The 27,943-nt window shown below is 49.6% G+C and overlaps 1 protein-coding gene across 1 annotated transcript in view; it reads right to left on the bottom strand.

Annotated features, from left to right (window-relative positions):
- specc1lb (sperm antigen with calponin homology and coiled-coil domains 1-like b) overlaps nt 1-27,174 on the bottom strand; it is a gene marked incomplete at both ends in the record, with an annotated part of 33,242 nt that extends 6,068 nt beyond the window's left edge. Inside the window, 14 exon segments of the mRNA XM_080529695.1 lie at nt 903-1,005; nt 4,986-5,163; nt 11,087-11,176; nt 11,996-12,077; nt 17,927-18,078; nt 19,204-19,373; nt 20,303-20,478; nt 20,949-21,022; nt 22,120-22,327; nt 22,896-23,916; nt 24,130-24,467; nt 24,519-24,865; nt 25,405-25,576; nt 27,118-27,174. Coding sequence (XP_080385821.1) covers nt 903-1,005; nt 4,986-5,163; nt 11,087-11,176; nt 11,996-12,077; nt 17,927-18,078; nt 19,204-19,373; nt 20,303-20,478; nt 20,949-21,022; nt 22,120-22,327; nt 22,896-23,916; nt 24,130-24,467; nt 24,519-24,865; nt 25,405-25,576; nt 27,118-27,174 — 3,168 coding nt within the window.
- Nucleotides 27,175-27,943: the final 769 nt, after the last annotated feature.

Consider the following 27,943-nt stretch of genomic DNA (forward strand, 5'->3'; position numbering starts at 1 on the left):
AGAGGGGGGGGGGGGGAGGGAGAGAGAGAGAGAGAGAGAGAGAGAGAGGGGGAGAGAGAGAGAGTCATGGAGGGAGAGGGAGAGGGGGGGAGGGAGAGAGTCATGGAGAGAGAGAGAAATACAGAGTGAAAGAGACAGAGAGAGAGAGGGACAGAGAGAAAAGAAAGAGACAGTCACCAGTCCAAGAGTAAAACCAGAAGTAAAGATCAGATCAGCAGCCTGAAGAAGACGGATGGGTAGCGTTGAACAGACTGCGGACGGAAACGGATGGTTAAACGGATGCTACGGAAATCTATTGTCATTTTTTAGATTGTCATCTTTATTTTGTTGTTGTTGTTTGTGAGCTGCTGCAACACCTTAATTTCCCCACGGGGATCAATAAAGTATCCATCTATCTATCCATCCATCTATACAACCAGCCACAGGTGACAAGGCAGCAGGCAGTGGTGCTGCACTCGACTGTGCCTCTGGAACCCAGCTGAGACGGTAAAACAGTCACATCAAATCAGTCACCAAATCCGCCTTCTTCCACCTCAAAAACATTGCCAGACTCCGACCGTCCCTCTCTGACTCTGTGGCCGAAATCCTTGTCCACGCCTTCGTCACCTCCCGCCTGGACTATTGCAACAGAGTCCTGTTCAGGTTCCCAGCAAAGCCCTGGACAGGCTCCAGTATGTTCAGGTCCCCAGCAAAGCCCTGGACAGGCTCCAGTATGTTCAGGTACCCAGCAAAGCCCTGGACAGGCTCCAGTATGTTCTGGGTTCCTAGCAAAGCCCTGGACAGGCTCCAGTATGTTCAGGGTACCCAGCAAAACCCTGGACAGGCTCCAGTAAGTGCAGAACTCCCCTCCACCTCCACCTCCACCTCCACCCCCACCGCCCCCCAGACAGGTGGTACCATACCTGGTAGCCCTCGGTCTTCTTCTGGCACCACTTGAGCAGAGCGTTCCTCTTGGAGCCTCCGTACTCCCGGGCCAGGGCACACAGCGGGTCCTTCCTCTCCTCCCTGGACACACCACACACACACACACACAAAGATGGCCGACACACACACACACACACACAAACAAAGATGGCCGCTGTTGAGTTGAGTTTCATTTCAACATTCCACTTTTGTGAGGAAGTTCATTTTACATTACATTTACATTTTTTGCCATTTAGCACTTAGCCTTTACCAAAACGACTAACAACAGAAAGGTTCTCCATAAATAATAATATAAAGCTTTTTGGCTCCAACAGATACATTTTGTCTACAGTAAGTGAAGTCTCACAGTCCCAATCTTATCTATTTTTATGGTATAGAGACAGTGAAGGTAGACAGGACAGGAAGGAGGAGAGGTTATGTCAACATGACATGGCCTTGTTGTCCTGGTTGTAACTGGACTCTCCAAGCCCCCCGCATGGTACCCACAATGACAGCCCCCCCCCCCCCCGGCATGGTACCCACTATGACAGCCCCCCCCCGCATGGTACCCACAATGACAGCCCCCCCCCCCCCGCATGGTACCCACAATGACAGCCCCCCCCCCCCGCATGGTACCCACTATGACAGGCTAGCAGAGGCTATCTGAGAGATTTAATAATTCAGACAGAGAGAGAGAGAGAGTGAGACAGAGAGAGAGGCTGAAGAAAGAGATGGAGACAGAGTGAGAGAGAGAGAGACTGAGTGAGAGAGAGAGACAGACAGAGAGAGAGATAGAGAGAGAGACACAGAGAGAGAGAGGGAGAGAGCCCCCCCCCAGCGTGGCAGTCAGCCCATAGCTGTATCCTTATCAGGTTTCACTCAATTGCATTTCCAGTCAACCTAATAACCTGTGTTTCCAGTTAACCTCCTGGCCCCCCCCTGACACATCACTCTGTCAGCCGCCTGATCTGTTTACACGTTATCTAGACCAGTGGTTCCCAACCTTTTTTGTCTTGTGTACCCCTTGAGCTGTTTTGCCATGCCAGAAGTACCCCCTCACTCATGCGTGTTGATTATTTCCCAAAAAAATCAATTAAACTCTAACTTGCAAATATAACATTTATTACTGACACACAGAGAGCAAAACCTCTTCTCATGTCTCCAAAACTCTAAACACATTTTCTGCTTTACACACATTTTGCTATTCAAAATGGCACTTTTTAAATGCACTGAACACGGTTTTCTGCACACAACAATCTGACATAAAGTCACATGTTTGCCATTTCAAAACATTGCCATTCAAAATTAGACTACATGAGCTAATTGGCCAATACATGTGCCACCTGGCCACCTCAATGGTTAATTGTTACCACATGCCCACACACTCACTGAAAATAGAAAAATAAATAATAAATAATAATGAATTTGATTTGATATCTGTTTCTTTTCCCTTTCTCCTGCTCCTCTTTGGCTTCTGTCTGAGGTGCAGTGATGTCATAATTTTCTCATCCTAGAGTCTTGACTCTAGGGGAGAGGAAACAGACAAGATGAGACAGGATAAAACTTATCACACACACACACACACACACACACACACACACACACACACACACACACACACACACACACACACACACACACACACTTAAACTTCTTATCTAACTCTACTGATTATTAATGAAATCATTTGAACCACTCCCCTTTAATACATAGATATTTACACCATTGTGAAAAATAGACTCACCCAGTAGCAGTTGCAATTCTTTTTTTCATCAGTTGAGCTTTAATGAGACACTTGAGGTTGCTTCTCTTTTATAATCTTTGACAGTTCTGGAGGCAGTGTGGCAACAGCAGTCACCAGGCTGCTCTCCACACTCAGTCTGTTCCTTGGCTTGGTTTTGATGTGGGTCAAAGCTGAGAAGGTCACTTCACACATATATGTAGATCCAAAAGGCAAAAGTTCATTCAATGCACACTTTCCCAGCACTGGATATTCCTTTTCAACATCACACCAAAACTCTGTCAATGACTTGTCAGCATGTGCCATCTTCAACCCACGATCAGAGGACATGTCCATCAGATTTTCCTGCAGGCTTGCAGGAAGGCTGCTGCTGCTCCTGTCATTCACTCTGAATGGGTTCCTCACCCAGTCCAGTTTTTCTGACTTTGTTTCAATGTCATGAAAGTACTGGTTGAAGTCAGTGTCAAGTTTGGACAGATGTGCTTTAACTATTTTCACCACAGGACCTCTGTCAGCATCAGTGGTGGCGAGATGGCCATCAAGCAGTGGGAAACAGCTCACATCTCCATCCTTACATTTCCTCTCCCATAATTTAACCTTCTTTATGAATCCATTCACTTTGTCATACATGTTAATTAAGGATGTGTGAGTACTTGCCCTGAAGTGAAAGGTTGAGCTCATTCAGCTTAGTGAAGACATCAGCAAGATATGCCAGCTGCGCAACCCACACTGCATCCTCAAACAGGGCTGCAAGAGGGTGGTCGTTTTCTGTCAGGAAAGCAAACACCTCGATGCGCAATTCATAGAGCCGCAGCAGCGTTTTGCCACGAGACAGCCAGCGAACGTCTGTGTGAAGCAGTAGCTGCTCATGCTCTGACCCGCTGTCATGACAAAGAGTTTGAAACAGTCTGTGGTTCATTGGCCGGGACTGAATGAAGTTAATCACCTTAACTGCGTCATCCATAACTGCACTTAACTCGGGGCTCATCCTTTTGCTGGCGAGTGCCTCCCGGTGAATAATACAGTGCATCCACTTAATTTCGGGGTTCACCTTCATCACACGCCCAAGCAGCCCACGCACCTTACCCGTCATTGCTGCCGCTCCATCGGTACAGATGTGACTGCAGGATTTCCACTCCAGATCGTTGTCTTTGAAGAAGCTGTCAATAATCAGAAATATTTCCTCGCCAGTTGTCTTTCCTGGCAGCGTCTTGCAAAACAAGATATGCTCATTTATGTCCGACTCTTCTTTATAACGCACAAAAGCCAGCAGCTGAGCCTCCCCACTAACGTCGGTCATTTCATCTAATTGCAAAGCGAACTGACCTGCTTGCTTCATTTTATCCACCACTTGTCCGACAATATTTATGGACATATCATCAATCCGACGGGAGACGGTATTGTTAGATAATGGTACCAACTTGAGCGCGTCAGCTGCTTTCTTGTCCAGCATAGTTTGAGCCAAAATCACAGCGGCAGGCAAAATCAGATCTTCGGCGATTGAATGTGGGGTTTTTGACTTAGCCACTAGTAATGAAACAGCATAGGACGCCTCCAGTGCTTTGCTTGACACACTTGCCGCTTTTTTCAGTGTAGCCTGACTTGACTTGAACTCTGACAGTTTTCGCTTGAAAAAGTCGTCAGTTTTACCAACAGTTGCTAGGTGTTTGGTGCTCTGGTGTCGCTGTAAATGGGCTGGCTTCATTGAATTATTAGCCAGGACTTCACAGCAGAAAAAGCACTGTGGCTGTGGTGGATCAGCCGATGTACATGTAAATCCCCACAAAACATATGTTTCCAAATAATAGCGGGGTCCTTTTTTTCTTTTTTTCTCTGATCTGACCGTCTGATCTGCCTCTGATCTGACCGTCTGATCTGCCTCTGAAGCTGGTCGTTTTAGCCATCTGTCCATCTTTGCGGAATACTGACATGCCTAGCTGACGTGCGCGCGTAAATGAACGTAAATGAACGTGATTTAAATGTGACGTGACTACCACGTGTGTTACAGTCATCACCTGTCGGGGAGGAACTTAAGTTGCAGCGTACCATTTTAACAACAGGTTTATGAAACGACTATATTTAATTATTTTTTTGGAAAGGGAAATAAATTATAATTCCAAATCTTTCCACGTACCCCCTGCAATCCCCTCACGTACCCCTAGGGGTCCGCGTACCCCCGGTTGGGAACCACTGATCTAGAGCAACGGAGACAGGTAGCATTCATTTTGGAGAAACAAAGGCGTGCGCACACACGCACATATGAAAGGACACACACACACACACACGGAGGGACACACTCACACACACACACACACACACACACACAGGGGGGTATCCGTACCGTAATCGTCCCCGTGCGGAGGGGGTGACGGAGGCAGTGGGGGAGGAGGAGGAGGTGGCGGGGGAGGAGAGGGAGATCTGGGGGGCGGAGGAGGAGGCCAGGGTGATGAGGGAGGCGGAGGAGGCCGCCTCGGAGGAAGACAGGTCTCTCTTCAGCTCCTCGCTGCTCCTACGAGACACTGGGGAGGGGAGGGAGGAGGTCAAAGGTTATCCAGTAACACAGGCCCCTGTGACGCAGCTGTGACGCATTTACATTGGACATTTTTACATTTATATCATTTACCAGACGCTTTTCTCTAAATTACAGATTACAGGGACGGTCTCCCTGGAGTAACTGAGGGCTAAGGGCCTTACTCAAGGGCGGAACACTAGTGGTGGTGTTCCCAGGTGGGATTTGAACTCACTCACCTTCTGATCACCAGTTCTTCAAAAACGTATTTTACTTCTTCTTTTTTGCTATCCAGGATCAGATCTTATCTGGCTGATTTTGAGTCGTATAGGGGGGAAATCAGCCAGCTCCATCTGATCCTGGATAGCAAAAAAGAAAAGATATCTGATCCAGATTAAACTTTTTGAACAACTGGGCCTTGATCAGCAGTTCAACTCACTACCCACGAGGGCCACCACCACTACCCCTGACTAGACCACTACCCCCCCCTGACTAGACCACTACCCCCCCTGACTAGACCACTACCCCCCCCATGGCGCCTTACCACAATGTTATTATTATACAAAAGAGAGACGTCTGTAGTATTCATGTGACCACAGAGCTCTGGTATCTAAACCACTATCTGCTACTTTGACTAGCAGCACAGAGATCAGGTCACCCGAAGCTGAACATGACATGTTTATGACGGGACGCACACAAACACAAACAAGACTATGCAAACACAAAGAAGTATGTGGCGACAGACAGACGGACACACACACACACACACACACAGATACAGACCTAGACACACACACACACGCACAGATACAGACACAGACCTAGACACACACACACGCACGCACGCACAGATACAGACAGACACACACACACACACACACACACACACACGCACGCACAGATACAGACAGACAGACAGACACACACACACACGCACGCACGCACAGATACAGACAGACAGACACAGACACACACACGCACGGACAGATACAGACACAGACCTAGACACACACACACACACAGACAGATAGATACACACAGGCGCTTACACACACATATACACTAGAGTTGGGCGGTTACTAATTGTAGAAACTGTTAAACCGTCGGCAAATTTAAACACGCTTTTCGGTATAGAAACAGCAAAAACGAAAATGGCCATAAAAGCGGGGAGCGTACCTATGTTCCCCGGGTCCTATGTTCCCCGGGTCCTATGTTCCCCGGTTCCCCGCTTCCGAAAAAGGGTCCTATGTTCCCCGCTTCCGAAAAAGGGTTCTATGTTCCCCGCTTCCGAAAAAGGGTCCTATGTTCCCCGGGTCCTATGTTCCCCGCTTCCGAAAAAGGGTCCTATGTTCCCCGGGTCCTATGTTCCCCGCTCCAGAAAAAGGGTCCTATGTTCCCCGCTCCCTCCGTGGAGGGAGTTGGAGGCCCGTCTACTGAGGCTGAAAGAACAATATATTCAGGGCCTCAGACATCTGGCTTCGTACTGGAGGGCTGTGTTAGTACCTGGATGGGAGACCGCCTGGGAATACACGGTGCTGTAAGCTTTTCGTACCTCCACGTTACCGAGGAGAGGCGCGTGCAGAGGCCGAGGAGAGTGTACTCTTTTCGGATAGACATTTATGCATGCTCTCGGGGTTCGAAACATTACTTCCCGGGGTGCCAGCGGGGTGGTTGATGGCTTAAAATGACCATATAGCGATGTTGGAGTGAGCCAGCATAGTCTTGTATTTTTACCACCTTCCTAGCCGGTGTTATTATTGGACAAAGACGGTGCCCGGGGCACACTCTTTGCGGGTTAATAACTTTAACGGGGCTTACGGTGAAAATTCAAATGTATCCGGACAGGGGAGAGGGGCGGGATCGTAAATCACTTTGAGTGGAGTCGATTGGAGACACCCATCGATGTCGACACTGCTCGGGGTGAAGTTAAGCACTTGACGCATGTTGAACTCCCGGTATATTGAGTTTACTCCCGGTTCACTTCTCAGTCTTGTGTTTCTACCCCCTTCATAGCCGGTGTTATTAACGGGCAAAGACGGTGCCCGGAGGCACCCTTTGCGGGTTAATAACTGTAGTTTACCGTGGGTTACGGTAAAAATTCAAACGTGTCCCAAGAGGGGAGAGGACAGGGAATCTAGAACCATTTGAATGGTGTCGATACGACACTCTTATCACGGTCGACACAGCGCGGAGCGAATTCCCGGGTAGAAATTGTCTGTCCCTCCGCTGATATCCTCCATGACGTGCTGCTGCTTAGAGCAGCGGGTGAACTCCCGGTTCATTGAGTTTACGGTTAAAAGCATATCTTCTCGGGGTGTCAGCGCGGTGGTTAAGGGCTCAAAATGACCGTATACCGATGGTGAAGTTAGCAAAGGAGTATTGTGATTGTACCACCTTCATAGCCGGTATTATTCTCGGGCAAAGACGGTGCCCGGAGGCACCCTTTGCGGGTTAATAACTGTGATTTACCGTGGGTTAGGATAACAATTCAAACGTGTCCGGATAGGGGAGAGGACAGGGAATCCAAAACCATTTGAATGGTGTCGATACTACACTCCTATCACGGTCGACACAGCGCGGAGCGAATTCCCGGGTAGAACGATTCTCACCCCCCGCTGTCAACGGGAGTCGTCAACCAGGAAGCGGTTCTCTGAGCAGCAGCGGGGGGGGGGGGGGAGGAGACCCGTCGCTTACGGCCGAATATCTCTGCGTCACAATGGGTTAGAATTCCAAAAGATTCTAAATGATCACAATAGCAGGGCTTAAAGTGGGAAAAAATCCTGTGCCTGAAACTTTTTCTTGGGGAGGGGGTCACAGTTTGAGATATTGGGATAGCGGGTACAGAAGACAGCTTCTTGTCTCAATGTTTAAATGCATTAATACTATTTTATAGTCAATAGAAAATATATGTCTCAATGTTAAAATGCATTAATACTTTAAATGAATGTGCAACAATACTATGTGCAATATGACAACCCTTGTGTACAGATATAGGAAAAGTTAGGATATTTATAGCATAGCATAGAGTACAGCACAGTGTTTTATTGTATAGTATAGTAGTATAGTAGATAGTGTACATAGCCTTTATTTATGTAAACCAGCTCTTTTCCCTTTTTTATTTTACCCTTGGCCCTCGTGTTTTTAGTCTTTTTCCAAGCACCAGGGGAGCCCCCCCTCCTAAATTTCGTTGTATGGTACCTGTACTGTATTAATGACAACAAAGACCATTCATTCATTCATTCATTCATAATACTGTTTTATACTCAATACAAAATAAAATAATATATTTAGATGTCTTTAAAAGGCCAAACTGATTGCATCACTTATTAAGCCACTATCACTATAACAATACAGAATAAAATATATACATGTCCTTAAAAGAACAAACTGATTACTTATTAAGCCACTATCACTTATATTCTCCTTCTTGGCACCACGTCCCATAAGGCTTCCAGTCACTACTCAGGGTTTTTCCTGGCTCAAAATGAGGCGGAGGTGGTACCAGTGGTGTTTGACATCGGGGGGGACCCATGAAGCAGGGCTGTCTGGGGGTCCTTAAACGAGCATCAAACACTTAATTTCTTGCATTCTGGTGAATTGATATGCACCAATTTGTGCCCTTTCTCCATCAATGTATGGTGGAAATTTCATTATACAGTATTGTCGGGTTGGTTCTGGGCTTAAATGCTATATTCTGTTCAGCTTGGTTGTAAAGCAAGCCATGCTAACCCATCGCTTAGTTCAAACAGACCGTAGTAGACTTTAAACAACAAAGAGACACGGAATCAATCATGATTATTATTTACTTGCAAGGAGGACGAATATGAGGCCTCTCCTGAGAGAGAGACCCCACATTGGTACTAATCTCTCCTCCTGTAAGCCAGTTTATTTATTCTCTCAGAATGGAAAAGAGGAGGCAGTTTGTGATCCTATCAGAGTCCTAGAAAAGGGGGGTGGTGTTCAGAACGAATCATTAACAGATGTGGCCGTGAGCGACTCAAAACCTGTTTTCGAATGGGTGAGGAAAAGTTCATAAACAGAGTCCAGAGTACAAGGTTCACACAATCATTAACAGAGCCCAGAGACAGGCTGTAGAGTTTACACAGTGATACAAGGTTCATATACAGAATTATACAGAACATCTAACTCTTATCATTTAACATTATGAAAACATCGTCTTTAACTCTAACAAGTATATGTAAAGGAAAAAACAATATTGCAGGCACCAGATGACCATTCAAAATATAATGTAATATAATGCAATATAAGGCTCTCAGGCATTCTGTACTTTCAAATATGTATTCTCCTTGAGCAGTCAACATCAACTATCAGCTGTTTCGCTAGCAAACACGAAAGCTAACTTATTTGCGAAACAGCACCCCCACCACCACGTCGGCGCAATGCCGCAATTGCAGTTAGAAAATACATTTTTTTGTTATTCCCCCGCGCCGGAAATCCGGCACCGTGCCGGAGAACTTTAAGCCCTGCAATAGCATGCTGAACACTCTAAAAATTGAATGGAGTCTCAGTCATGTACCGTTAACGAGATAGAATAAGCAAAGCAGATTTATGGTACCTCGTAAAACGCTCATCAGGGGGGGGGGACCCGTCGCTTATGGACGAATATCTCAGCGTCACAATGAGTTATAGTTCCAAACAAAAATTATCCATGATCACAATAGCATGCTAAACAAACTGAACTTTGAATGGAGTCATAGTCATGTACCGTTAACGAGATATAATACGAAAAGCATATATAAAGCGGGGAACATAGAACCCTTTTTCGGTAGCGGAGCTAAGAAATCGGGGAACATAGGACCCGGGGACCATAGGGATGACCCCTAAAAGGGTATCCTACAGACCGCAACGTTTGGCTGTTCTTCAAGCCTATTCTAGGTCTCTGACTTGCCTGCTGTGCTGAAAAACTACTTTTGGGCGGAAAGTGTCTGGCTCCATTTGATTTCCACCAGAGATGGGGATCTTCCTCTCCGTCAATCACAGGCTCTCGACAGCAGGCAGTCATCTCTGATTCTGCTCGCTCCTCTTTCACCTTCTGCTTTTTTGTTGTTGTTAGGAACGAACTCGATTGCGCTCGCCAAATCTTTTTCTAATTCTCCGTTCTGAGAAGAGGCTGTCACGTGACACGTCTTTTTTGACAGGTTATTTATTTGACAAATGACGTTGTTTACAAAAACATTCTGTCATCACTTTCATAGCATCTTCAACAGCACAGACAGTGGTGCTGGACAAACACTGTTAAGGCGTTTATTATATGTAGCAATTTATGACGGTTTTATGACGGTATTGACAAAAAACGCTGCTATTTTCTTGTGCTAGATGTTGATAACAAAAAGTTACAACAGCATGCAAACTGCAAATTACAAGCTAACGTTAGCTAGCTAGCATAGTAGCTACATACCCTGAGCTTTGTGCTTTGAATTACCGTAATAACCCGATATGGGTAGAATTACCGTAATAACCCTATATGGGTAGAATTACCGTAATAACCCTAAATGGGTAGAAAGCGCAGCTTCTCTGCATCCAGGAACCATTGGAATTCTTTCGATATCACATATAGTTGAGGAATTACAGTAATGAGAACAAAGTGTGTAAAATGTTGAGTGTACATGGCTGGTTTTATTAAGGCGTTTATTACATATATCAACGTTTTTTCATGACGGTATTGACGAAAACCGTTGCTATTTTTGACCACCGAGGTTTTCGGTTAAACCGAAAAACCGCCCAACCCTAATATACACACACATGCGCGCGCACACACACACACACACACACACAGACAAACACACAGGCACACAGACACAGACACACACACACAGACAAAAACACAGACACACAGACACAGACACACACACACACACGCATACACACACACAGACACACAGACACACAGACACACAGACACACACACACACCTGAGAGGGCCTTGGAGGCGTCCATGTTGGGGACCCTCTGGAGGGCCGAGGGCGTCCGGGTCCCTGGAGAGGCTCGCAGCAGGTGGTCTGCTGTGGGGAGGGAACACACACATCAGCCCCTACACACACACACACACACACACACACACACACACACACACGTCCCTATTGCAACTACACCCCACCTAATCATCAGGAGAGTGACAGTAAACTGGCAGGCCAGTAGGTAAGACCTTGATTAATACCCGTTCATTAATACACAGCAAACCTTCTCTCTAGTACAAACCTGAGGCTGTGTGAGCCTCCCTGTCCACTGTGTGTGTGTGTGTGTGTGTGTGTGTGTGTGTGTGTGCCCAGGCTATGTGGAGACAGGGAGCGTGGCTCTAAAAGCAGCGTGTGAACCCAGTGGGCTAAATCCACTGTGGCCTGTCTGGCCCCCTGGCCCCCCACAGAGAGCTGGACTAGGCTCCTATAGTCGATCAAACCTCTGAGTGTGTGTATGAATGAATGGTCTTTATTGTCATTAATACAGTACAGGTACCATACAACGAAATTTGGGAGGGGGGGGCTCCCCTGGTGCTAGGAAAACAATACTAAAAACAAGAAGGGAAAAGAGCTGGTTTACATAAATAAAGGCTATATACACACACACACATATATATATATACACACACATATATACACACATTATGTGTGTGTGTGTGTGTGTGTGTGTGTGTGTGTGTGTGTGTGTGTGTGTGTGTGTGTGTGTGTGTGTGTGTGTGTGTGTGTGTGTGTGATAACAGGAGGTGATTGCAAACCTGGGGCTCCTTCTTCTTATTATAATATAATATAAATATATTTGCTATTCTTCTTCTATTTCTACCATTATTGCATTTGACACTCATATCCTGAAGGCGTCCTACCCACCTGGCATGCTGATGTCTGTGTAGCTGGCCCTCTTGTCCACCATGGAGGACAGTGGGGGTTTGGGGGTGGAGGTGGTGTGCCTCTGAAACACAGACAACATTTACCTCAGTCAGACCCATAGACACACAGACTGGACAGTATTACCTGGTTGGGTTAATACAGCCCCGTTCCACTGAGTGGTCAATGGGATTTATATTAGAAAAGGAGTGATGGAACATACACACACACATTTGAATACTTTATTTGGTTCCACAAATTATATTATACAAACAGGGAATCAAATATGTCGGGGCTAAGCAGCACTGAACACTTAAGGGTACACATAACACCACACACACACACACACACACACACACACACACACACACACACACACATACACACATACACACATACACACATACACACATACACACATACACACATACACACACACACACACACACACACACACATTTGAGGGACATGCTAATGGAGGTGAAGTTAACCATGATAATTCACGATGTAAGTGGATCTACAGAAAGAGAAGTCATTATGTATTGTAGGAGGACTAGTTATGGGTAAGGACTAGTTACTGCATAACTCATTATCATAACTCATCCGCCTAGAGTTGTGTTCAGACGGGTAGTTCATATTTAATCTCTAATAAAAACGGAGAGCTAACTCAGGCTGAGGGTCCGTCATCTCCCTGGTCTCGTATATTGACCGGACTTCAACAGAACAGATCAATGTTTTATGACGGTAAAACTGGTGAATTGATTATTCACTTTCTTAGTCAATGGATCTAAATGCCAAAAATGTCAATGTAAATGTAAAATGATGTGTCATACTGTTCCAGCCAGGTGTGTCAGGGCAGGCCTCTGTTATCTGTTTGTTATTGAACCACTAATTCTCGTTTATTTCCTCATCATCATCATGAGCTTCATAGCTTATTTCCCCATAAAAATAAAATAACACAGTAAACCGACCGATTCACTGGAAGGACTGGGCTGTTCGCCAGGCCTGTGCGGGAGATGGAGCTGATGTGGTGGAAAACCCCCATGTCTGTCCCCATGTCAGTCCCCATGTCTGTCCTCATGTCAGTCCCCATGTCTGTCCTCATGTCTGTCCTCATGTCTGTCCTCATGTCTGTCCCCATGTCTGTCCTCATGTCAGTCCCCATGTCTGTCCTCATGTCTGTCCTCATGTCTGTCCCCATGTCAGTCCCCATGTCTGTCCCCATGTCTGTCCCCATGTCAGTCCCCATGTCTGTCCTCATGTCAGTCCCCATGTCAGTCCCCATGTCTGTCCTCATGTCTGTCCTCATGTCTGTTCCCATGTTAAACTTCTGTCAATTACTCTTATGTTAGTGATGAAGACATGTATCCGTTTATTGTCCTATCTATCTCAGCACATATACAGTTCAACGGTCATTATTTTCCTGCCACGTTTGCCTGATATATCAATATATATAATATATAACTATATAAATTAATATATAAATTAATAACTGATTAAAAAGAGTGGCACCCACGGAAAAAATACCAAGTGACAGTCTGTTGCCCAACCCTAATATGAAATATGTATTTAACACTATGTATGAAGGTCAGTTGCCCTGCAGACCAACTCCGGGTCTTTGTAATCAATAAAGACCTTTGTATCGCATCTGATAACTCTGGTCTCCTGGGGTATCGCATCTGATAACTCTGGTCTCCTGGGGTCTTTTGAACGGGGTCTCTTTCGGATTCAACTACAATGATGCTAAGCTACATAATAATAATATAATAATAAACGCCATTTAGATTACTCTTTTATCCAAAGTGACTTACATTGCAGTGAGTGCATACATGTTTCAGTACATATGGTCCCAGCGTGAATCGAACCCCCAACGCTGTTAGCGCCATGCTCTACCGACTGAGCCACAGAGGACCATGCTAACAAGCTAAGCTCCAGTTCACTGCTCTGGCTGACAGACTGGGGGGGGGGAAGCGTCCCTCTATGCACCAATTGTGGAAGGTGATTTGTTGTTGACAAACTTGAAGACCGGCCAGTAGTATTTTTAGCAGCCGGCCCTTTTCATTGTGTGGGTGTTCAGGGAACCGGTCATGTTAAGAAGATTTAGTATGACCGCTGTACCGAACCCCCACCTGACCAGACGCAAAGCCCTCGCATACCGCCGTTCTCATTCTTCCTCAGAGAAAAGATTACACAAAACACAAACACCAAAAAAAACTGCCTGGTATTTTGTTTTCTACAAAAACATGAACTATGAGTGAACTCAATATTCTCTAGGATTGTGTGTTCCTTCCGAGTTTTACCTCGACGTATGCCAGACAAACGGACAGTAAGACAATCTATTCCAGCCCCAGAGCCTTCACCATAAGGCCTGACCCGGGTTGGACCCGGGCCTGGGGGTCAGACATCTGGAGAGGCTCTGAACAGACAGGGGTATAAAGGTAATAAACATCCATGTATCTGCCACAGACAGACCAACGCATGAGCTCAACTCAAACGACATATAGGAGTCATTGACCTTCTGAGAGCCAGACTTACATTTACATTTTTGGCATTTAGCAGACGCCTTATTCCAAAGCGACTTTACAATCAATACATTTGACTAAGCAAGTGAATGATAAATCCACCCGTCGTAGCAGGAAGAGTAATCTAGCTCAGGCCAGCGGCCATTGGCAGTCGTCGTGCTAGACTAGAAGAAGAAAGAAAGATTTTTTTATTTCCTTCCTTACTCCAGAATACTCCTCAGACCAGAACTACTGAACAGTTTCAGCATCTCAAGTCTGACCGACGACAAACCCGAAAAACGCCAAGTCATTCAACAGGACGGAGCGCTGCGTAACGCCTTCTGAAATGTTCCCGATGACACTTCCCTTGGCCCTTCCTCATCCTCCGACCAACCGCTGACGAGACACACAAACATCCTGTTTTGTCACGCCGAGACGGTCTCTGGTCTCTGGTCGGTGTCGGCCCGCCTCAGGAGAACCTCATCCTGGCGGTTGGGTTAAAAGAAGGGGGGAGGAGCCGCCCAGGAGGGGAAGGGCTGTCTGGCCCCGGCCGGTCTGGTCTCCTGCACCAGGGGGTTCTGGGCTGTCTGGCCCCGGCCTGTCTGGTCTCCTGCACCAGGGGGTTCTGGGGCCTGTCCTAAGAGACCTCCTTCTACAGAGGCAGGGGACTCTCCTAACAGACCTCCTTCTACAGAGGCATGGGACTCTCATAACAGACCTCCTTCTACAGAGGCAGGGGACTCTCCTAACAGACCTCCTTCTACAGAGGCATGGGACTCTCATAACAGACCTCCTTCTACAGAGGCATGGGACTCTCATAACAGACCTCCTTCTACAGAGGCAGGGGACTCTCATAACAGACCTCTTTCTACAGAGGCAGAGGACTCTCATAACAGACCTCCTTCTACAGAGGCAGGGACTCTCATAACAGACCTCCTTCTACAGAGGCAGGGGACTCTCCTAACAGACCTCCTTCTACAGAGGCATGGGACTCTCATAACAGACCTCCTTCTACAGAGGCAGGGGACTCTCATAACAGACCTCCTTCTACAGAGGCATGGACTCTCATGACAGACCTCCTTCTACAGAGGCATGGACTCTCATGACAGACCTCCTTCTACAGAGGCAGGGACTCTCATGACAGACCTCCTTCTACAGAGGCAGGGACTCTCATGACAGACCTCCTTCTACAGAGGCATGGGACTCTCATAACAGACCTCCTTCTACAGAGGCATGGGACTCTCATAACAGACCTCCTTCTACAGAGGCAGGGACTCTCATGACAGACCTCCTTCTACAGAGGCATGGGACTCTCATAACAGACCTCCTTCTACAGAGGCATGGGACTCTCATAACAGACCTCCTTCTACAGAGGCAGGGACTCTCATAACAGACCTCCTCCTACAGAGGCATGGACTCTCCTAACAGACCTCCTTCTACAGAGGCAGAGGACTCTCATAACAGACCTCCTTCTACAGAGGCAGAGGACTCTCCTAACAGACCTCCTTCTACAGAGGCATGGGACTCTCATGACAGACCTCCTTCTACAGAGGCATGGGACTCTCATAACAGACCTCCTTCTACAGAGGCATGGGACTCTCATGACAGACCTCCTTCTACAGAGGCATGGGACTCTCCTAACAGACCTCCTTCTACAGAGGCAGGAGGCTCTCATAACAGACCTCCTTCTACAGAGGCAGGGGACTCTCATAACAGACCTCCTTCTACAGAGGCAGGGACTCTCATGACAGACCTCCTTCTACAGAGGCATGGGACTCTCATGACAGACCTCCTTCTACAGAGGCATGGGACTCTCATAACAGACCTCCTTCTACAGAGGCAGGGGACTCTCATAACAGACCTCCTTCTACAGAGGCATGGGACTCTCATAACAGACCTCCTTCTACAGAGGCATGGGACTCTCATGACAGACCTCCTTCTACAGAGGCATGGGACTCTCATGACAGACCTCCTTCTACAGAGGCATGGGACTCTCATAACAGACCTCCTTCTACAGAGGCATGGGACTCTCATAACAGACCTCCTTCTACAGAGGCATGGGACTCTCATAACAGACCTCCTTCTACAGAGGCATGGGACTCTCATAACAGACCTCCTTCTACAGAGGCATGGGACTCTCATGACAGACCTCCTTCTACAGAGGCATGGGACTCTCATAACAGACCTCCTTCTACAGAGGCATGGGACTCTCATGACAGACCTCCTTCTACAGAGGCATGGGACTCTCATAACAGACCTCCTTCTACAGAGGCATGGGACTCTCATAACAGACCTCCTTCTACAGAGGCATGGGACTCTCATAACAGACCTCCTTCTACAGAGGCATGGGACTCTCATGACAGACCTCCTTCTACAGAGGCATGGGACTCTCATAACAGACCTCCTTCTACAGAGGCAGGGACTCTCCTAACAGACCTCCTTCTACAGAGGCAGGGGACTCTCCTAACAGACCTCCTTCTACAGAGGCATGGGACTCTCCTAACAGACCTCCTTCTACAGAGGCAGGGACTCTCATAACAGACCTCCTTCTACAGAGGCATGGGACTCTCATAACAGACCTCCTTCTACAGAGGCATGGGACTCTCCTAACAGACCTCCTTCTACAGAGGCAGGGGACTCTCATGAGAGACCTCCTTCTACAGAGGCCTCTCATAACAGACCTCCTTCTACAGAGGCAGGGGACTCTCATAACAGACCTCCTTCTACAGAGGCAGGGACTCTCATAACAGACCTCCTTCTACAGAGGCATGGGACTCTCATAACAGACCTCCTTCTACAGAGGCATGGGACTCTCCTAACAGACCTCCTTCTACAGAGGCAGGGGACTCTCATACAGACCTCCTTCTACAGAGGCGGGCTGAGGCAGGGAGACCACATGAAGGCGCCGGACCTGGAGCTGACATCTTCATCGGTGAAGAGCTTCAGAGAGATGTGAAAGCTTCCTTGTTTTCATAGGGAGGGGTGAGGAGGGGTGAGTGGGGGTGAGGAGGGGTGAGTGGGGGTGAGTGGGGGTGGGCGGGGCGGTGACCTGCGTGCTTGCAGCTGGGGTCAGTAGGCCTCAACCTTTGGCTTGTATACATATTGGTTAATGTGTTTTACATATCTGCTGCTGACACCTCGTCTGGGTGATGAGCTGAGCTTTACGCCCTTGTTTTCATAGGGCGTGTGTGTGTGCGTGTGTGTGTGTGTGTGTGTGTGTGTGTGTGGGAGGGGGGTGACCTGTGTGTTTGCAGCTTGGGTCACGGGACCTCAACCTTTCTAGGTTGGATAATATTCACTTTGAGTCGTCTAAAGCTTGGTCCACCTCACCTGTATGGTGGTCTACACCTCCTCACCTGTATGGTGGTCTACACACCTCACCTGTATGGTGGTCTACACCTCCTCACCTGTATGGTGGTCTACACCTCCTCACCTGTATGGGGGAGATGGCCGCGGCGGGGGGGGTCTTCAGCGGGCTGGGGCTGAGGGGGGTCCGGGCGATCGTCACGGCGACGGCAGGTACGACAGGTACGACGGGCGGGGTGGCGGAGGTGGGGCTGGTGGGGGCCGTGCCCGTTCCCGCTCCTGAGGTAGTAGTAGTAGTAGTAGTAGTTTAGTGACCAGAGGCAGGAACAGAGAGAGAGTGTGTGTGTGTGTAGTAGTAGTAGTTTAGGTTAGCGGTCAGACAGGAACAGAGAGAGACCAGGGGGAGTGTGTGTGTGTGTGTGTGTGTGTGTGACACGCCAGAGAGCCTGGGAACAATGGACCTGGACCACAAGGCTCAACATGAATGTGTGTGTGGGAGTGTGTGTGTGGGAATGTGTGTGTGTGGGAGTGTGCGAAGAAGGCATCGGTAGAGTGAGTTTGAGAAGAGTACGGGTGTACGTGTGCTGTGTGGGTGTGGGAATGTGTGTGTGTGACACGCATGTGTAGAAATGTGTCTGGGAAAGTGTGTGTGTGGTTATCGGTAGAGGGTAACGGTAGAGTGAGTACAGTGTGCTGTGTGGGTGTGTGAGTGTGTGTGAGAGAGAGTGCGCGTGTGTCTGTGTATGTGTGTGTGTCTGTGTATGTGTGTGTGTGTGTGTGTGTGGGAGTGTGTGAAGACGGCATCGGTAGAGTGACTCTGAGAACAGTACGGGCGTGTAAAAGGAGTGTTAGCGTAACTGGAACTGGGGGGGCGTGCCAGAGGGGAGTCACTGTACGTTAAATCACCATGTTGATCGGGTGCAGAACACTGTTGGGCACGGTGTGTGTTGAGTGAATGAGATGAAGAAGAATTGCCATGCAATCAACTTGTCAATCAATTGTTGGAATTTGGTATTTTTTGCTCGAGGTACAGAGTCAGCCATAGTCGGCGCCCCTGGAGCAATTAGGGGTTAAGTGCCTTGCTCAAGGGCACATGCAGCTCCCTCCTGAGGCGGGGATCGAAACAGGGACCTTCCGATTGCTAGTCGGCCTCTCGAGTTGCTAGCTTGAGGCTATCGCCGTCCGAAGAGGAAGGATGTGGATGTGTGTGTGTTTGTGTGTGTGTTTGTGTGTGTGTGGATGTGTGTGTGTGTGTGTGTGTGTGTGGGAGGGGGTGTAGAGGAGGAGGTGTAGAGGAGGAGGTGTAGTACCGGGGGAGGTGGAGGCATTGTGTGATATGAGGGGATGGGAGGGGGTGTAGAGGAGGGGGTGTAGAGGAGGTGGTGTAGAGGAGGAGGTGCGTACCGGGGGAGGTGGAGGCGTTGTCGAAGCTCTTGATGAGGGTCTTGACGGTGGGGGAGGGCTCGGAGGAGGAGGAGGAGCGGCGGCTCAGCCCCATGCCCTGCCTCAGGGCCGCCAGGTCTCGCTCCACCGCATTCATGTAGTTATACACCCTGCCACGCTCCTCGTCCTGCCTGGAGGGGGGGGGGGGGGGGGGGGGGGGAGAGGGAGGGATGGGGGGGGGGAGAGGGAGGGATGGGGGGGGGGGGGGGTGGAGGGATGGGGGAGGGGAGAGATGGAGAGGGTTGGAGGGAGGGATGGAGAGGGGTGGAGGGAGGGAGGGGTGGAGGGATGGAGAGGGGTGGAGGGAGGGGTGGAGGGATCATGGGGGGAGGGAGGGGTGGAGGGGGGAGGGAGAGATGGAGAGGGGTGGAGGGAGGGATGGGAGGGGTGGAGGGAGGGAGGGAGGGGTGGAGGGAGGGAGGGAGGGAGGGAGGGAGGGATGAGAGATGGAGAGAGAGACAGGGTCAATATCTCTGTGGGACTGGGTAATAACACACATGCATGCACAGGGACAGACAGAGACAGACACACACTCTCTCTCGCTGCGTAGACTGAAGACCCATCTCTTCAAGCTACACCTTAACTGTCCCTCCTGAGACATCTACTACCCCTCTAACCCCCTGTACAGTTTCTCTACTGTTAAAAAAATAAAGAAATCTTCCTTCTTCCTTCTAGCATTACGACTGCTAACAGCCCTTGGCCCGACCATAAGATTCCTTTTTCCTGCTATGACTGGTGGATAGATGATTCGTCAAATGTATTTGTTTTAAGTCGCTTTAGATAAAGGCGTCTGCTAAATGCCAAAAATGTCAATGTAAATATCTCTCACACACAGACTCTCTCTCTCTTTCTCTTTCTCTCTCTCTCTCTCACACAGACCCACTCACTCTCTCTCTCGCTCTCTCACACAGACACAGACACACTCTCTCTCTCTCTCTCACACACACACTCTCTGTCTCTCTGTCACACACACACCCACCCCCCCCCCCCCCCCCCCCCACACACACACACACACACACACACACACACACACACACACCCCCCACACACACAGCCTTACTTGCGGTTCTTGATGTCGTCCAGCTCCTTGTTCATCTTGTCGTTCTTGTCCTGCGTGTCCAGCAGGCGGCGCCGCAGGTCTACATTCTCCTCCTGGGCCTCAGACTTGAAGTCGTTGGCGATGACCACCGCCGTCTGCAGGTCCGCCTGGAACTGACGCCACTCCGCTGACTTTTCCTACACACACACACGCACACGGATACGGACACAGACACAGACACACGGACAAGGACACGCACACGGACATACACAGAGACACGGACAAGGACACACGGACATGGACACAGACACACAGACGGACACGCACATGGACACGACACAGACACAGACGGAGACACACATACACGTGCACACCAGACAGACAGGCAGACAGACAGACACACACACACAGGCAGATGCGCACGCACATGGACACGACACAGACACGGACGGAGACACACATGCACAAACACACGACACAGACGACACAGACAGACGACACAGACAGACAGATACAGACACACAGACGGACACAGACACAGACAGACACACACACACACACACACACACACACACACAGGGATATGAGCACACAGGCAGACCCCCTAGAACGCTACACACCACATCTCACCATACTGCAGGAAAGAGAGACTCTGGGTCAAAATTACCCGAAGTTTTGATCTCTCTCTTTTGAACTCTCTCTCCATGTCGTGCTTCTGGTCCTGCAGCTTCTTGATGGAGTCTGAGAGAGAGAAAGAGAGAGAAGAAGAAGAAATTAATGAATGGATGGATGGATGAGTGGAGACAGGGGATTAAACTGACTCACTGGTCTGTGCTCCTGTGGTCCCACACCGCCCCCTTGTGGCCAGAGGCACACATAGCGTTCTGTCCGTGCAAGGGTACAGCAAGCCCAGCATTATTACCAGTGAAACTGTTTGGACACGTTTGGAAACTGTTTGGATAACTAGTCTAGATGCACAACAGCACATTTTTCCCACAAGTGTCTTTGCCAGATCAATATGACTGATTAACTTATTCAGTGCCGAGGGTTAATAAAGTCAATCAATTTGTCAAACTTTCAAGAGTGCCAAGGATTCACCAAGCCTTCATTTTTGAAGCCAATCAAAGTATTGTTGATAGATAAATACTTAAAACACGCCAGGGGGATATCCCATCAACGACTTACAATAGCCTGTTGTTCAGTTCAGTTGTGTAGGCGGGAATTTTAAGGAGATAATTTTCAAATGAAAAATTGTGGGCAGCCAGCCGCGTGTTAAAACCTGTTAATGGAGCTTTGAGACTCTGAGGACGGGATGGGAAAACAGTTGGAATTCTGGGTGGTGAGAGTTTTGGAATTCTTTGGCAGTTGGTGATTTAACACACACACACACACACACACACACACACACCAGGGAGGGACACACACACACACACACACACACACACACCACAAACACACCAGGGAGGGGGACACACACACACACACACACACACACACCAGGGAGGGACACACACACACACACACACACACACACACCACAAACACACCAGGGAGGGACACACACACACACACACACACACACACACACCACAAACACACCAGGGCGCAGCTGGAGATGGAGAGGCAACGGGTTCAGGGTGTGTGTGTGTGTGTGTGTGTGTGTACACACCACACCCCCTGAATAGTCTGTGGCATTGACCATGTGGCAAACTCTTTAACAACTCTGTTAACTAACGTGTGTGTGTGTGTGTGTGTGTGTGTGTGTATGTGACTCACTCTCCAGGTCAGACACCACCAGGTTGTGTGTGTGTGTGTGTGTGTGTGTGTGTGTGACCTACTCTCCAGGTCAGAGACCACCAGGTTGTCGTGCAGCTTGACGGCTCTGTGCTGCTCCACCTCGTCCTCCAGCTCGTAGATGCTCTCCTTCATGTCGCTGATCTCCGTGTCTCTCTGCTGCAGCTGGGAGCGCTGGTCCCCCAGCATGCACTGCTGCTCCGCCAGCTGCTGCTGCACCTCGGCACGGAACGACCGGAAGTCCTCCTCCAGCTGACGTACGTAGGGACACGTGAGAGGAACATGTTAGATTACATACAAAACATACAAAAACACACACACAGATACTGTATGGATCACACATATGCTTAAATATAGCACACACACTTAAATAAACACACAATCATACACACAATCACACACACTTAAATAAACACACAATCATACACACTTGAATAAACACACAATCACAGACACTTAAATAAACACACAATCATACACACTTAACTAAACACACAATCACACACCTTTAAATAAACACACAATCATACACACTTAAATAAACACACAGGGTTAGGGTTGGGGTCAATCACACATAAAAACAGATGACTACTACTACTAATACTACTACTACTACTGTCAGATGACAGTAGAGCCCCACCCAATCACAGCCCACTAAAACGTCTCAGGGAATGAGCATCTGAATATTAAGCATGTTCACCATCCCAATGTGCTGTTTCTCTCATATCCCTTCAAAATAAAGGCCCCCCCTCCCTCATCCCTCCCCCCCGCCCCCCTCCCTCCTCCCCCCTCCCTCCTGTCCCTGACCCCTGGGTCTCACCTTGCTGATCCCGTCCTGCAGCCTGGCCGCCTCGCCGCGCGTGTGCCCCAGCTCCTCCTGCAGCGCCGCCGCCCTGGCCTCCGCCCGCTCCTTGTCCCGCCGCTCGCTCTCCAGCAGGTGGCGTATGTCGCTCTTGTCCCCTGCGGCGTGGGCGGCGTAGAGCTCCGCCACGCGCCGCCTCTCCAGCTCCAGCTGCGCCCGGCAGTCCCGCAGCCCCGCCTGGTCGCCGCCGTGCGCCTCGCGCAGCGCCTGCATCTCCGCCGCCGCCACCGCCCGCTCCCGGCGCTCCACGTCGGCGGCGCGTTCCGCCGCGTGCACGCGCTCCTTCAGCGCCTGGATCAGCCCCTGGGCGTCCGCGTTGTCCTGCTCCGCCATCTTCAGCGCGCCGCTCAGGTGCTGCTGGACGCCCAGGAGCTGCTCCCGCTCGAAGCGCGTGCCCTCGCTGAGCTCCGCGTAGCGACGCTCCAGCTCCAGGTAGCGGCCGCTCTTGGCCGGGTCGTCCTGGTTGTCAGAGGACGAGGAGGCGTAGGCAACGCGGTGTTCGTCCAGCAAGCCGCGGAAGTAGTCCGCCTGGCGGCCGCAGAGCTCCAAGCGGTCCCCCTGCTGGCAGAGGGAGTCCACCAGGACGGCCCTCTCCTCGCCCAGGCGCTCGTTCTCGGCGCTCAGCTCCTGGGCGATCTGCTGCAGGTCGGCCAGCTCCTGCAGGGTGGCCTGGAGCTCCTCCGAGGTGCAGTGCTGGTCCTCCTCCATCCGGTGGATGCGCTCCGTCAGGCAGGCCACCGCCGACACCTCGCTGTGGGTGGAACGCGACTCCTCCTCCTCCTCCTCCTCCTCCTTGCCGACAACGCCACCGCCGACAACGCCACCAATGCCGCCACCGCTCTCGGACTCGGAGGAGCAGCCGGAGGCGGAGCCGCCCGAGGGGGCGTCCAGCGCGTCGTCGCTGGAGGTGATGGTGGGCTGGTAGGCCTCGCTGCACTCGCTGTCGGGCGCCTCGGGGGACAGGGCGCGGCTGCTGCTGCTGCGGTGGTGGTGGTGGCTGTTGTGGTTGTGGCGGCGTTGGTCCGACAGGAGGTCTTCGGTGGAGCCTCGGGCGGAGCCGCTGTGGGTGGAGCCGTGCGGGGAGGAGGAGACTTCCCCCTGGAGGGAGGAGGAGGAGGAGGAGGGACCCACCCCCCCGCCTCCCCCTCCGCTGACGACCACCACCACCCCCCCGCCGCCGCCCCCCATGGGCACGGGGCTCAGGCAGGGGGGCAGCCCCCCGGGGCGGGGCGGGCCCTTCAGGGGGCTCTCCAGCCGCTGCTCCAGGGAGAAGCCCAGGGCGTTCAGGCGGTCCTTCAGCATGCGGTTCTCGCTCTTCAGCAGGTTCAGCTCGCCCCGGATGCCCTGGTTCTGGTCCTTCAGCAGCAGCAGGGTGGACTCCACGTCGGCCGAGATCAGCGGAAGAGGAAGAGAAGGAAGAGAAGAAGGGGTGGCGGCGGATGCGGATTCCTTTTCCTGCGGAGGCTGGACCACCTCGGACGTTGCAGCCGTCTCCTCCCCTTCGCCCTCCTCTCTCCCTCTGCTCCCCCCTTCTTCCCCTTCTTCTCCTCCCACTACTCTTTCTCCTCCACCCACCGCCACCTCCTCCTCCTCCTCCTCCGGCAGGCCCAGTTGGACCCGGATGCCCCTCAGTTCGCTGCGCAGGTGGAGGATCTCCACGTCTTTGCTCTGGGCCAGGCCCAGCAGGTCTTTGACCCGGCTCTCCAGGGCCGCCTTGTTGCTGAGCTGGCCGTCTGAGCGGGACTTGCTCATGCGCGACTCGGACTCGGCCACGGCCACGGCGCGGGAGCGGGTCCTCTTGGGCGGCGGCGGGGGTCCGGCCGAGGGTCCGTCGGAGGAGGAGGAGGGCCCGGTGCCAGAGGGTTTCCTAGTGCCGGCGCTCCTCAGAAAGTTCTCTTTGTTGGACAGGGAGGACGGAGCGCGTCTGCCTGAGGGCGGCAACAACAACACCACAACAACAACAACGGTTAAAAAAAACAGGAAGTCAAGAGGAATTAATCCATTGTGACTATATGGGAAGAGGACTATAAAAGACTGCAGAAGCATAACGTGACACATTCTAATGCTTTTGGTCCTCATATCGGCAACCAATCAAAATGTTCCGACTTCTCTTTTGAAACATGGAACTACGTTTCTACGTTGTTGAGAATCACGCAAACACAAACTCGCTGGTCAAGCCAAAATACTGCAACAGCGCAATGGATTGGGTGAGTAAATCCCCCCCACTGCTACCTAGTTAACTATAACACTACTTTACATTGTTAGCAGGCTCACAAAACAAGCTGTGTTAGTTGACTAGGGAGTGTGTCGTTGATTTTCAACAACGCTGAAATATATTTAACATTTTTCGAAAATAAAATTCTGAACATTAAATCGGCTCCCTTTCACTAGCAGTGATTTGACAGTTAAAGTGTGTGTTTGTGCTGTAGAGTAGGGGTGATCTGTAGTGTAGGGTTTGACCATGTACCTGAGCTGGCGGTTCTGGTCCTGCCCTCTAGGTTGCTGGGTCCAGCGGTGGAGGAGGTGGAGGAGTGGGCGGAGCTGGGCTTCTTGGCCTTGGCCGCGGGGGCGTGTCCTGCTGAGGCTCCTCCTCCTCCCGCGGCACTAGTGGCTGAAGGCAGGTCATCGCTGCTCTTCGCCTGGGCCAATGAGAACAGAGACACTCTGAAGCACGGTGGATAAGGGACACCCGTAGTCATGGTTACTGTGTTAACTCATTCAGTGCTGAGGGTGAATACAGTCGCCCAAACTGTCAACATCTTAGAGAGCCAAGGGTGACTTTATTCACCAGAAATGCATAAATATTGACGATGCTTAATTTTCGAGCCAGAGTGTTGTTGCTAGGCAGATAACACATAAAAAAACATGAGGCCCTCTAGGCGGTGAGGGTTCCGGAACTATTTGGCAGTTGGTGAGTTGAGGTAATAAAATAAAAAATGTGTTGTTGTCTATTATTTTAATAAACACCTACCTTTCTAAGAATCAACATTACACAGTTCAAAACAGGTAGTGAGTGTACACACATGATTGTGCCTACTATATATAGTATAATGTATATAATAGTATAATGTATAATACTGTAATAATAATACTGTATAATAGGGCTGCAACGATTAGTCGACATAATCGACGACGTCGATCATAAAAACTCGTCGGCGTGAAATTTTTGTGTCGACTAATCGCATTAAAAAAAACGTTTTTTTTTTTTTTTTTTTTGCGGGAGCCATGCAAGAATCAGCTGGGTAAGTTTTAGCTAACGTTGTTAGCCCACTGGCTAACGTTATATTGTTAGGGTTGTAATGTTTATGTTAGCTTTACTGTTACATGTTGGAAAACAACGTCTCATGGACAGGGCTGTACATGCTATGAGCGTTTGTGCTATTAATTTATTTGCCCTGTGGCACGCGTGTGACAGACAGAGGCGCTTGTATGTAACGTTACGTAGCAGGGGTTTTCCATGTTGAAGCCAGGAGAACGCGAGATGAAATGAAGTGAGGGGTGGTCGCTATTAAAATACCAGGTAGTCATGGTGGATGATCATGAATGATGCTTGATAAGTGAATGCTATTTCAATTATGTTGAGTCCACCAGCGAGCTGTCTGTAAGATAAACAGCGCCAAGCGTAGCCTACTAACGTGAGCTGTCTGTAGTCTAGCCAGCAATGCTAGCTAGCCAATCAACTAGCTCTGTGAGCAGCTGTAGCTTGGCGTAACGTTAGGTTAGATAGCTAGTTAAGCCGGATTTATGCTTCTGCGTCGCCATTTACGCGCAGCGAAAAGCCACACGACTAATCGAAAAAATAATCGACAGATTAGTCGACTACCAAAATAATCGTTAGTTGCAGCCCTACTGTATAATATAATTTGTATTACATAACTATGTCATGCTAAACTGCATTTCGTTGTGTGGTACTTGTACTCTGCAATGACAATAAAGTTGAATCTAGCCTAATCGTGAGCTTGGAATTATAAGGATCTCTCTCCGTTTAGGGTAGTTCAGAGATATTGAGCGTCAAAGTTGTTTGTGTTTTAAGAATTACTAACATTTTAAAAATAACACCACACAAGCATTAATAAACACCTAATGGATCAGATTATGTAAAAAACTCAATTTTGACAAAAATGGAGATAGAACCTTATAATTCTAACGTCACGTAATGTAATCTGATCTAAAAAAATACCTTAGAGAGTGATGCAGAGGCTGAGGTCTTGGCTGTGCTCTTGCCGGCGGTGCCCATGGCGGAGGAGGTGGAGGTGGAGGTGGAGGTGGAGGTGCCCTCCGACTTGGTTCTCTCTCCCGCCTGGGTCTTAGTGCTGCCCGCCGTAACCTTGGATACGCCCACCGCTGTCCTGGTCGCCTTCCTCATGCTGGGCTCCAGGCTTCTCAGACATTTACAGGGCAACCTGGAGAACGACACACACAACCATACAGCTGGATCAGTAACACACACACACACACACACACACACACACACAGTCACACACACACAACCATACAGCTGGATCAGTAACACACACACACACACACACACACACACAACCATACAGTTGGATCAGTAACACACACACACACACACACACACACACACACAACCATACAGCTGGATCAGTAACACACACACACACACACAACCATACAGTTGGATCAGTAACACACACACACACACACACACACACACAACCATACAGACTGGATCAGTAACACACACACACATACACACACAACCATACAGCTGGATCAGTAACACACACACACACACACACACACACACACACACACACACACACACACACACACACACAACCATACAGCTGGATCAGAACCAGGCTTGGTTTAGAAACGTCTCCATGGAGCCCGGCTGTAGATGGATTGGGTGGTGCCAGCTGAGCTATCTGACTTAAATGTGGCTAAAACAAAGATGGTGATTGTCTGATCAGGTCAGGTCATCATTGTTGAATTGATTGTTGGTGACCTTGTCTGATCTTGCAGTGTGAATGGTGATCAAC

This window comes from Nansenia antarctica, assembly GCF_963989245.1.
Source record: "Nansenia antarctica genome assembly, chromosome: 4".
NCBI classification, from domain to species: domain Eukaryota; kingdom Metazoa; phylum Chordata; class Actinopteri; order Argentiniformes; family Microstomatidae; genus Nansenia; species Nansenia antarctica.